Below are 13190 nucleotides of genomic sequence, written 5' to 3' on the forward strand. Positions count from 1 at the left end.
TGGTAATTTTTGGTAAATTGAATAACTTACAAAAATTGTAATATTTAGAAAATTTTTGTTCAACTAGATCAACAATATCACAAACAATCTATCCTCTAAATCTCATGGATTTATCTCTTACTGAATTTGTAATGTTCTGTCCCGAAAATTTTAACTTTAGGCGCTCATATCTCAAAAATTAATGATCGGAGAAAAATTGTTTTCCTGAGAAAACTTTTTTATTTTGATAGCTTGAATGATATTCAAATCGAAAAACTTGAAAAATATCACCAGTAGAAAGTTTATTTTTAGCCTTTGCACAGCCTTAAAATCACAATGCTGTAATATTGTAATTACATATTTTTTTACTGTACATATTTTTTAAAAGTATCTATGTAATTTTAATACAGCTATGTTCTTTGTTTATTGATTGGTTTGCTATTAATTTGATTGTGTTTTTTATGACAGGTGGAAGGTGAATGGAGAGTAGTGGTTGGTGTGAGTGCATTGGCAGTATTATCAGCTAGCAGCAGGGAGGAGTCAGCACAAGCACCAATCAGCTGTTGTACCTATCAAGTGCCTGTGAGCAGCAGTGTCAGGGATGCCGTATCAGTATCAGTATCAGTGATGATCCCCGAGCAATCCAACCAAATCAAATGTTCGCACACTGGTCAGTCATTTTCATCATTCAACTATACTCTGTACAATATTACTTTTTACTTTGGATGGACATGTGCAGCAAAGAAAGCATACACCGGTAGGGATACAGAGGCGCGATGTTGCCGTTTTGAAGCGGCCAGCGTTCTCCAACTTCTAGTGTCTGTTTATGTGCTTATAGGTGTGCCAAATACAGTGATTAAAAGTCATAGGTAGAAGCGCATTTGCCAATTTGTCAGTCGTCTGACTGCTTTCAGACAGGAAACTTCGCATGTGTTAAGGTGTGTACAGATTTAGGCGCCGCGAACAAGAGCAATTCACTTTTAATCAGCTGATGCCAAGCGTTTTATATCTGTATGTTACGGTTTCTGTAGAAATACAGATATAGTCAGCTGATTAAAAGTGAATTGCTCATGTTCGCGGCGCGTATATCTGTACGCACCTTATCACATGCGAAGTTTCCTGTCTGAAAGCAGTCAGACGACTGACAAATTGGCATCTCCGAGGCGACCTATGACTATTAATCACTGTATTTGGCTGATCTCCCTCCATTTTTCTGCGCCGCATATGTCTCCCAAGTCAGAAGTAATTTTTTACGGACTATAATAGCCTATGGGCCCGGACACACAGATATTCTATAGGTATTTGAACCTATAACTCTGAGAAAAACTAAAATTGAAACTCAATTGAAAACTTGAAAATAGAATCCAGTATAGAAACAGTAAATTTGAAACATAATAGAAGCCCTAAAAACTAGAGTGAGTATTAAAAAGTAAATTAGTGTGGCTTTTTGGTGATGGGGAGTCTTTTGCGAGAAAGTCGTACCTCGTCTGGAAATATAATTTGAACCGTCAATGGGTCTAATTACGACTTTGGTCGAATACGATTCAATGTATAGATGTCGAAACCTATAGGATCGCAGATCTCTCTGTGTGACCGGATCTTAATATATTGATAAAAAACATCTGGACCATCTAAAAATTGGAAAGTAAATTCAATAGGAAAAACTTGAGACTATCACACAACGCATAATATTATTCATTTATTAGTTCATAACCCAGTTATGAGTAGAATAAAATGCTTAGGGCCAAGCCATAAAAAGCGTTTTTCAGATGATTCGACAGGGCAGGAAGCTCTCAGATTGGCTGATTGGATTGGCGTTCGGGAATCAGCTGATGATCGGCCAATCGTCAGAATACACCTGAAAAAGCGCTTCGTCATGAACCACTTTTCATATTCTTTCTTTAGTCGTGGAGTGATAAACCGTGAAAAATACGAAGTAGGCTATATAAGGGAATAATTTTTACACAGAAATTATGTTGAGACATTCACCAGGGAACCAGTCTACTAAAATCGTCTTCATGAAATGCTGCCGCCAGATACGTTTAAATGGGCTATGACGTTGATTTGGAGCTCCTTATTAGTTTGGAAGCTCTACCCTCAAAGTCGTGTTGTGATTTTGGGGAAAAGGTATACGTTACTAGTGGCAAAGTCAGGTTTTTATGGCGGGTGATCGAAATTATCCCATTTCATTTACTGGAGAAGCCGTTTGGTTGCACCACCAGTACGGTTGTCATGGATAACAACGATTCCGGAAGTCATTTTAACTGACGTCTTTGATTCTCTGACACCATTCACGCACATCATGAATAATTATAAACTCTCCTGTGTTATATTTCCATGAACGTTGTTGAACGAGGCAACCTGCTATAGATGATTTTAATTTTGTAATGTCAGTTATTTATGTTCATGTTTATCAAACTAATTACTTGATTATTTTTTGATTTGAACCAGTGATTTGTGTTATTAATGTTGTTTGTTTTGTTCTGTTTGTTGCAGTAGGCTGTGAGCGACGTGTGGTGGGGCAAGCTACTAGGGGCAAGGAGGGGCGCGGAGCTGGCCCCCTCCTCCCCCTTGCAGTCCAGCCTCCAACTTTTTCTCCTTCTTCACCACTTCTCTTCTTCTATTTGTCTCCTTGTTCTCGTTTGGCTTTTGTTGAAGCAGCGTCTGTGATAATAACCAGCTCAACTACAACCGTGTCGACAACGTTAGGTGTTGATGACAATGATGATTTGATGATTATGATGATGACGACGACAGCGCGGTGCAGCTCGACACCGTCTACTCCGTCCGCGCTTACCTTCGAACTAAAAGTGAGTTCAATTTCCTAATTATTTCGGCTTAAAATGAACTAAGGGCCGGTTTCCGAGCTCGGGATTTAGCCAAGTTCTAGCTAGACTTTGAACAGCTGGAGTCAGAAAATCGGCTTTCCGAAACGGGGCGTAGTCGCAGTCCACGTTTAAATAGAATTTCGAAAAACTAGAAAATTGAACACAAAATAAAATAAAGAGAAAATAGTGTAAAGTTTAAGATATTTTGAATTATTTAAGAATGTTTTATTTCGTCAAGTATAAACGTTTTCAATTATAGAAATGAGAAAATATTGTAATAAAAATTGCGACTACGCCCCGTTTCGGAAAGCCAATTTTCTGACTCCAGCTGTTTAAATTCTAGAACTAAGCTAAATCCCGAGCTCGGAAACCGGGCCCTAAAAGCTTCTATTATATTTCAAATTTACTTATTCTCATAGTTATAGGTTCAAATACCTATAGGATCTCTGTGTGTCTGAGTCCGAGCTCGGAAACCGGTCCTAAAAAGTGAGTTCTATTTCCCAATTATGAGGATTGTCTCAGGATTAAGTTGAACTATTGTTTTATAACCTTGTATATGGCGGTAAAAGGCTGAAATTCTCAGGGAACTTTCATCGAGGTTTAGTGGCAGTAGTAAAATTTTCTCATGCGGCAGCCTTGGTTTATTCGTCAGTTACAAGCAATACCATAGAGAAAATATAGTATAAGAGGATATTCCATTGTATAGGGCGTTTGAGTTCCAAATTTCACTGGCAACTCAAGTCGATAGTTCTAGCTAGTAGTTGATTTTCGTCAAGCTATGTGACAGCAGCTCATACTGTGCTGTTCTTACACTCTCACCCGGTCAAAACAGTCATAATAGACAGTAATCGGCTTGAGTTGATAGAGAATCGGCTTGAAACAGAAACGACTCATACCATGGGTTGTCTGCTTTTGCAATCTCTGTATGGTAATAATAATATCGAGTGACCTGGCTGGCTCAGGTCCAGTGTCAGAGTTTTCAGGTCGCACCGGTGTCATGAGTTTTCAGGTCGCAACTGATCAATTTCAGGGCCTCTGACATGACCTAACGACTGCTTTTTAGGCAGCCGGGACCGACGGCTTGAGGTAGGCGCACACAGATCGTCATCGGACGGACGGCACGCATCGGACGATTAGATTTGATGCATTGTTTTGAATTGGAGCGCGCAAACCTATCCGCATCCAGGTATGCGCACTCCAATTGAAAACAATGCATCAAATCTAATCGCCCGATGCGTGCCGTCCGTCCGATGATGATCTGTGTGCGCCTACTTTCAACGTGTCCATCCGAAACACTGGAGTGGCCCGTTGTAAATTGGAGTGGCCCGAGATAAATATCTTGCCCGGGCCGGGCAACATCTCTATGGTGATAGCTTTAAAATGTTCATTTTCAAGTTGACAAAGATACTGGTAGAAGTGGTTGATGTCGATGTCAAACGAGGACACCGACAGTAGAGGACTCTTCTAAAAGCACAGTAACGATAGTGGAGGACTCCGACCGTAGATGACTGCAATTCAGTCCTCGACTGTCGCGTCCCCGGTAGAAGTATATCCTCGCGTTCACAACTGATAAGTGTTTGAATGCATTCAAATCATTCCAGTCCTGAACTTGACATGCTGCATGCAACTTGAGCTCCGCTCAAATCTTGTTGATGAATGCAGCTAATGATGATGATTATGATGATATCACTCCCTGCCGTGTTACTCTGTTACAATGTCTAGAAAAATCGCTATCCAAACTCTTTACAGTGGCCTAAGATGAGCATTTATCAAAATTGCGACGATTCCTCGTTCATCCAATGTCCAGGATGTAAAATTAGCTTTGACCGCTCATCCAAATCCATTGTTCTACAATTGAGGCACGGCTTTGTAGCGACACATTAAGCTGCGTACACATATTCGCGCTTCCAACCCGCACCGAGCACGCTCCTCCCTCGTACCGCCCTCGTACCACCATCGGACCACAGTCGCCCCGCCCACGCACCCATCATGAACGTTACGGAAGATGTTAGATTTTCTCGCGTTCCCCGGTCGAAGCACTCTTGCTCGCCGGTCGATCATCAATCGCTCTGCTGGAGTGACGTTCGGTTGCGGAGCAGAGCGACAGTCTGTACGCACCTTTAAGCTATTGAATATAAACGTCATACTTTGCTTCAAATCCTAATAACAATTTATTTTAGATATATATTATCACAATTAACGAATCAAGAATATTATCCTTGTATGTAATATATTTTAAATAATACCACCGATCCCAGAAATGTATAATAGATTACTTTGAACTCATGAATGAATTTGATTTAGTTGTTTTGTTGTGTGTTGCAGTTGAATGCAATGTAATAAATAATACTACCGATTCCAGAAATCGTCTGAACTAATGAATGAATTTGATTACCAATTCCAATTCACTAGAAATTTACAAAATAACACTTATCAACTAATATACATTGGTGTGGCTGGAAAAAGAAGCCTTGAGCTCCAGCCACGAGTTCGAAAATATTCTTTAATTATTGATTGAGTTGTATTGTTGTTTGTGTGTTGCAGGTGTCGAATGCAATGGTTGCCTCCGATGGCAATACTTGCAGTCTGAGTGCACAAATAGGGCACCACCCCACTAATAATCTAGCAAGTAATAATAACCGACAACTACTACCACACATCACTTCTCAGGCCAAGGCCACGGCTACAACTACTACTCACAAGTTTGGTGCTCCTTATTTTCACAATAATAATCCTACTGATGGTGAAGATGATGATAGATTTAAGATAGTTTGTGTGAATGACGAGTGCACTAGCAATGTAAGGTCATGCCCCCCGGCGGCGACAGAACATAATACAAACATTCCAATGCAAGAGAGAGAGAAATCTGTCGCTGCAACAGTCGGGCAGAAGAGCTTTAAATACCACTGTGATCATAACGATAGTGTCTCTAATAATAATTGTAATACTAGCGATAAGATTAATGTAGGTGTGAGTGAGTATTGGATGTATGCGAGACGATGGGGCATAGCGGCGCCCCGGCTCATGAGACTGGCCGGAGGCGGCGAAAGCTCGCTGAACAACTCCAGTGCCGCCCCCGGCGGCGGTGGCGCAGGATGGGGTGGTGGAGCTGGAGGCGGCAACGCGGCTCAGAACAACAATAACGCAAACCAACAAACTGGTTCTTGGGGTGGCAACGCAGCTGCTCAGCAGCAGCAGACTGGCGGTGGAACCGCCCCTCAGCAGCAGAACAACAACGGATCTGGCGGCGCCCAGTGGGGCGGCAGCGGAGGCGGCAACGGTGGCCAGGGGCGGCAGACGGGAGCCGTGGCGGGGGCGGGAGCGCAGCCAACTAGTCAACAGCAGGCAAACACTGCCCAACAGAACAATTCAGGCAAGTCAAACCAACTATATTAACTTACAATAAAATAAGAAACTTCTACTCTACTTACAAATTTATATCCAAAGAACCCTCTGGCACCTTGGGCCAGATCACATTGAGCTTTTCTTTCGGACGCCAATCCTATCAGTCAATCTCAGGGAAATATCTCGCTGGTATGAACCCCGTCATGACTGATTATTGAGTTAAAACTCTATAATGAGTGCAATAAATAGACTGCTCAACTTTCAAATAATTGTGAAAATAATGCAAGGCCTAATAAGAAAAGATCTGAACACAATTCAGTATAATAAAAGAAACAAGCTGTTTTTGTAAGAATATGTTTGCATTTAAGCAAGGAAGTGGAATGTGGAGACGGCAAGTTACTGATAGCTTGTGCTTTTTATTACTCCACATAAAATCAATTTCCATTTATGGAATTGGTGGAAAGTGACTTGATGAAAAGTACTGGCCGAAAATTGATTGCCGTGTTTACTTTTCTCGAAAGTGTATGATGACTTTGGTCGCACTTATATGCAAGTTGACGCGTGGTCATGCATGACCCCAAGCGTGTGCACATGAGAGACATAATCTGGAAAAAGACATAGGAACACTCACACTAACGCATTAATTTGCTGGTGGCTTTCAGTGTGAGTGTGAGCAGCTACAGACAGGTCACATGCTTCTTTGACTGTTTCCCAATATTGTTTCTCATCTGCACGCTTGGTAGTGCATGATCTCTCGCGAACTATGTCCATCGAATGTGATATCTTGATAAGCCGCATATGTTTGTGAATGCACTTCAAGTTTAAATTGAGCACCTCAGACGATTGACAGACCATGAGTGATTGTCTGTCGAAAACCTTGAAGAAATGAACTTTCAAATATAGATGTAGCCTTATTTTTCATCAATTTTACTATAGAGAAAATATTCCTTTCAATAAATAAAATCGCATTATTCGTCTCTGATTTTATCAAGTGGATAATTTTATTTATTGGATAATTCTATAACTTTGGGCCCGGTTGCACGAAAGCCGGTTAAATATTAGCCATGATTAATATCACGAGAACCAATTAGAGAAGATTTTTTGAAAAGACGGCTTCTCTGATTGGTTCTCGTGGAATTAATCACGATTAAAATGTAACCGGCATAAAGACATTTTCAAGAAATCGGAAATGAATATTGATCCATTTTTTGTTGTTTTCATTAAAGACACTATTTTTATTCTATTGAATTGGCAACATTTGTGATGAGAATCGTCGGAGGAGGTGTGTATGATTTCTGCCAAAATTGAATTGTGGACTAATTGAATGGTGAATGTGTTTGTAGGTAATAACGGCGGCATGAAGCCGGCTGTGTCAAGTGGCGGGGGTCCCGCCTCCAACAACCAGCAGTCACAACAGCCGACGTCCACCTCGCAACAACAGCAGCCCAACAACAACCAACCGAACAACCAGCAGCAGGCTGGCAACAACAACAGCAACAACAACGGAGGCCAGCAACAACAGCAGAACGGAGGTGGATCTTGGGCGGCGGCGGCTGGAAAAGGTTTGGCCGCGTCCACTCCGCCGCCTTCGGCCTCGTCGTCTGCCGCCTCCGGTGGTGGTAGTGGGGGTGGCAACGGTGCCGCCCCCGCTTCGGCATCCACCGCGGCGGCTGCTGCCGCTCAGCAAGCCGCTACCAACAAACAGCTAGAGCAGGTGAGGCAACTGCTCAGGTTAAATACCTACGCTGTAAGTTTCGTTTTTATATTTGAGTTGTTTCTGGCATTGTTAATAATTTGAATTTGAATTTATTTCTCATTGCATGTACAATAATAAAATTGTTTGGCAATCGTCACTTATAAAACAAAAGTGTTTTATGTCATAAAACCATCTAGTCCTTCAATTTTCTCTTGAGCTTCACTCCATTGTCAATATACCTTAGATGGTGCGGCAGGGAGTTGATCAATTTTTTGCTCATATGGGTTGGATTTTTCTCGTAGAACGATGTCCTATGTTGCTGTATTTTGTAGTTCCTTGAGCGAGCACGTTTTATGATTGTGTAACAAGCGCTCATGGAACAACTACAGAATAAATCAACATAGGACATCGTTTTACGAGAAAAATTCAATCCATATGAGCCAAAAAACCTGATGTTCAAGTTTTGATTGAAATGTGGAGCTTGACGAAATTTTATTTGTAGAAAATCAGAGGTGATGACAAAAATGCTCTGTTGCTGTAAATACATTTTTTCGCTTGTGCGTGGGTAATTGGAAGTGCGAGGGTGATTTGATGTGATGAATGTCCATGCCTTTTCGGTGGGATTCGAACCCGCGACCAGGTCGCACTAGCAGACTGAAGGGTGCAACGAACGCCTTAGTCGACTCGGCTATCCTGGCCAGACTTTGATGAATATCTTTTATAACTGCGATCAATATAGATTGTTCACTTCAATACCGACTTGTCTTCATTCTATAGTTGGTTATGGGAGTCTAGAAACGTACTAAACAAACATGCGAGTGTGAGAGTAGTTTTGGAGCAGCAAGACCGATTCACATCGATGCGTTGGGCATAATTATTCCATACAAAATATTGAAGCTTGAATAATTGTAAAATAGAATAATTGTAGAAAATCATGCCTATAAGACGCATCGGTGTGAATCGGTCTTGCTGCTCCAAGAACCACTCACACGCGCACAATATTCATCGCACCACTTTTTCTATATCTTCTATTGTTTTCGGAATATCCGCTCTTGAAGGTGTGACATTTATTTATTTCTTTATTGTAAAAAAGGTTGTAATCATAATTTTATGATCATGGAGGAAAACCTAGGCTGTGCCTGTACCATTTCTCTCCAAAATTTCGATGGAAAATTGATGTTCACCAAAGTATTATTAGGTTTTGAAATTTCTCATTACTGCTTGTCCACTTAATTTCCGGTCCTGGAATAGTTATTTGAAAATGTTGAAGGTTGACGTAAGAGTAGAATAAATGAATGCACCATAGAAAACGATAAATTGAGAAATATTGCTCTTATTTGAATACAAAATCACAAACCTACTCACTGTAAAAAAAATCTCGAGAACGTTTTTTATTTATTCCTCAAAAAAATATATTCACAGAAACAGAAATATTACATTAGTCTATGAAGAAATATCTCCCTGCAAAGGTAAAAACCTGAGCGCAGGAAGTAGTCTATATAAATTCTGATCACAACAAAGCAGCAAGAAGGCGAACTATTCTAAGCAAAAACAATGCATAAACTATTTTGATTATTTTTCTTATGTGAAATATATTTCAACATTTATATATTCACTTATATATATATTCACATATATATATTCACATATATATATATATATATATATATATATATATATATATATATATAATAACTTATATTTTTCTACATTATTAAGTATTCCTACAAATAGAATAAGACATAGTTATGAGAACACTTCAGACAGACAGAAATACACAAACTACAAAATGAAATATTGAGTTTTGAAAATTCAGTAAGTTAAGCAAGTAAGTTTGCCTGCAATTTTTGGCTATTTTTGCTATCATGCCATATATCTTTCAATTGATTTTTTAAATATAATATTGATTGAATGTTTTTCAGTTGAACACAATGCGCGAATCGCTATTCAGCCTGGACGGTTGGGGCGGTCAACACGTGAACCAGGACTCGACATGGGACATTCCGCCCTCGCCCGAGCCTCCTTCCAACAAGGATGGTAGCGGCGGAGGTGGTGCTGGAGGTGGCACGGGCAACGGAGCCGCCCCTGGCGCTGGGGGCGGTGCGCCTGTTTGGAAACCAAACATCAATAACGGTCAGTGCTCAAATAAATCTTGATTCGTCCCCACAGAAAAATTGTAATTATATTGGCCCGGTTGCACAGAAACCGGTTAAATTTTAACTGTGATTAACTTTACGAGAACCAATCAGAGAAAGTTTTTTTTGAAAAGACTGCTTCTCTGATTGGTTCTCTTGGTATTAATCACTGTTAAATTTTAACCGGCTTTTGTGCAACTGGGTCTTTGAGTATTCACAATCGTTGAGTTAGCCAGCTAAGGGTCGTTTTCTCCAAAATTGGTTTGACATTAATTAAACCCGTTTAATCGATGTGATTTAGCTTAGTTGTACTCTCAAGTTGAGACTCGGACAAGATATCCTTGTTGCTATTGTATTGTCGAACTTGTCATGCACTGTCCTTGTATAATACCAAATTATGTCTGATAGTAATTTGGCTTCGCTTGAGGACAACAATAAATGAAATTATTTCTTAGTAGAGTTGATGGCTCTTCCATCTGCTCAGAAAATGATTTCAACATGCTTAAAAGTTTGACTTTATAAAAATTAATCTACAACTTTCATCTAAAATTGAAACTTCCTTGAGAGCTATGATGATTTCCTTGCTTGAAGACGCTCATATTTTTCCTTGCCGGCTGTGCCGACAAGAATTATCGATTTCTACCACTTTGACCTTTAACGGGTTAGGCATTACTACCTGTTCCGAACCTCTGCGCCTCTAAAATCAACCTACCTCTTCCTGGGACGTCCGCGATCTCTTCTTTCAATATAATCTATTCTTCATACATTAGGGTCTCTTCTCAGTTTGGGGAATCCTATTCTTACTATAATATTGTAAAAATCATAGATTTCTATATTGTAACATGATTGAGTTTTTATCATATTTCGTGTAATTTATGATGATGTTTTGGTTGTGCTTAGGAACTGAACTGTGGGAAGCAAACCTGCGCAACGGCGGCCAGGTGCCGGTGGTGGTCGGGGGCGGCGCAGGTGGTGCCGGTGGCGGTGGAGGCGGCGCTCAGAAGACGCCGTGGGGCCATACGCCCAGCTCGAACCTTGGTGGCACTTGGGGTGTGGAGGACGACGACTTGTCTGACGCCACCAATGTGTGGACGGGAGTGCCGCCTCCGGGGCCACCGCAGCAACAGCCGCCCCCTCAGCAGCAGCAACAGCCGCCCCCGCAGCAGTGGGGCAACAGTCAGCCCAACACGCCTATATGGGCAGGTATGTTTAAACCTGAGATTCAATATTTTCAGTCAAAGTGCATGGTGACGTTTAAGGTGCAATTCGTTCGTGACGACTCGAGACTTCGCAAATGGAGTTCATAACCTATGAATTCATTAGATTTAATGATTCATTAGATAGATAATAAGCGTAAAAGCAAAGTAGTCAACACTTCAAATTTATCTGTCCAGTCAACACGTTGTCACAGTCAGCCAGCTGCCTCAATAAGCTGGCCCAGCCTGGTAAGCTTGGCCGCGTTGATCTTGCCATCCACACTGCAATGTGACCAGTGCCCAATAAGGGCCAGCGACATATCCATGATAGAAATTGAAAATATGAACTTGAATGAACACAATAAAAACTGAAAAAAGTACCTCACGTAAAAATAAATTTTAACAATTAGGTTCATAGCAACTCAATTATGAGTATTTCTGTATGACATTTTTCTTTCTCTGAGTGCCCACATGATTCTTTCTTCTGTATTGCATATCTAAGATATTTTAAGTGCATATTATTCCACCTGTCATTTTTTCTCCTGGAAAGTAGATTCAGAAATAATTCTAAGATAGGATTTTTATAAAAACCCATATTTCTATTGTTAGGTCGCTTTTTTGTTATTTAATTTATTTTATTCTTAGCTTGTTATTTATTTTTAATCTAATTTTTGAATGAAGATGTTGTGTAATGTTTCAAGGAGACATACGGGTTTAACCTGTTGTCTCCATCTATGTTGTATTTATGTAAATAAATTACATAGAAAAAACAGCACAGCAGTCGACAAAACAGGAAACATCACGCATTGGTTGATAAGTGTGGATGTGTGGTTTGCCAGCGCTTGCCTTCACTAGCCTAAGCTGGGCTGGCTTCGGCTCGGAAAAAATTGGAGCGATGGCCAATGAAGACGAGCGCTGGCAAACCACCCATCCACACTCTGCCGCTGGTCGTCATTTTTACGCATTTGGCCATCATGTGGATGCGGCATCACAGAGTATTGGTTTTGAATCAATTCATTATTGATATTAATCATTTTCTACATGTGAGCCTATTCGTCATAATACCAAAAACGGCCACATTAGAGTCTATTCCGTTTTTAAAACGTGTTTTTTTCTCTCGTTACAGCTCCAAAGAAAGAGAACGATTGGGGCGGAGGTGGCGGTTCGCAGTGGGGCGGAGGCGGTGGTGGTGGAGGTGGCGACCACATGATGATGCGAGGCGGAGGCGGTGGCCGGGGCGGTGATATGGGCGGATGGCCGCCACAGCAGCCGCCCCCGCATCATCCCAGCCAGCAGCCGCCTCATCCCAGCCAGCTGCCCCCGCATCACCAGATGCCGCCCAACAAGATGCCACCAAATGCCAACGGTAAGCACAAATTGTATGGCTTACGTTTTTAAATAAATATGTTTCTGCTTCGGGAGCTCGATCAAGACTACTCATTTATTGAATGAACCTCTCAAGTGCCAGTTGCACAACAGCCGGTTAAATTTAACGGACGTGGCCTATACTTGTTTTATACTTGTCGTTGGCAATAAATGGATTTGATTTGAACCGTAAATAATTACACGAGAACCAATCAGAGAAGCCTTTTCAAAAACGCCTTTTCTGATTGGTTCTTGTGAAATTAATCACAGTTTAAATTGTATCGGCTTTTGTGCAACCGGGCCTTAATATCTTATCAGGTGATGAGATAGTAAAAGCTGTAAACAAGTTAGAGGAGCGGCAGCAAGATATGTTGAGATATGTTGTAGGTCGTTTATGTTCCAAATTTCACTGTTGAAACAAGCTAATCACTTTCGACAACTGTATATTATTACTGTTTTGGCCGGGTGTGAGTATAAGAACGGCACAGTATGAGAGATTCCCAGCGACAAATAGCTTCACAAAAAATAACTACTAGTACTATCAGCCTGAGGTTGTATTATAGAGAAAAAATAGCATAAAATATCGCATGGTATTGGTCGTCTATGTTCTAAACTTCGTGTCGACTACTATCTATTTATTATTACT

The 13190-nt window shown here is 40.9% G+C and overlaps 1 protein-coding gene across 1 annotated transcript in view; it reads left to right on the forward strand.

Moving 5' to 3' along the window:
* The first annotated feature begins 421 nt into the window (after positions 1 to 421).
* Positions 422 to 13190, forward strand: part of LOC111059685 (protein Gawky) — a 36845-nt gene continuing 24076 nt past the window's right edge. Inside the window, exons 1-7 of the mRNA XM_039435047.1 lie at positions 422 to 649; positions 2476 to 2789; positions 5352 to 6180; positions 7496 to 7866; positions 9771 to 9981; positions 10884 to 11186; positions 12306 to 12545. Coding sequence (XP_039290981.1) covers positions 607 to 649; positions 2476 to 2789; positions 5352 to 6180; positions 7496 to 7866; positions 9771 to 9981; positions 10884 to 11186; positions 12306 to 12545 — 2311 coding nt within the window. The 5' untranslated portion in view covers positions 422 to 606. The remainder of the gene's footprint in view (positions 650 to 2475; positions 2790 to 5351; positions 6181 to 7495; positions 7867 to 9770; positions 9982 to 10883; positions 11187 to 12305; positions 12546 to 13190) is intronic.

This window comes from Nilaparvata lugens, chromosome 8, assembly GCF_014356525.2.
Source record: "Nilaparvata lugens isolate BPH chromosome 8, ASM1435652v1, whole genome shotgun sequence".
Taxonomy (NCBI): Eukaryota; Metazoa; Arthropoda; class Insecta; order Hemiptera; family Delphacidae; genus Nilaparvata; species Nilaparvata lugens.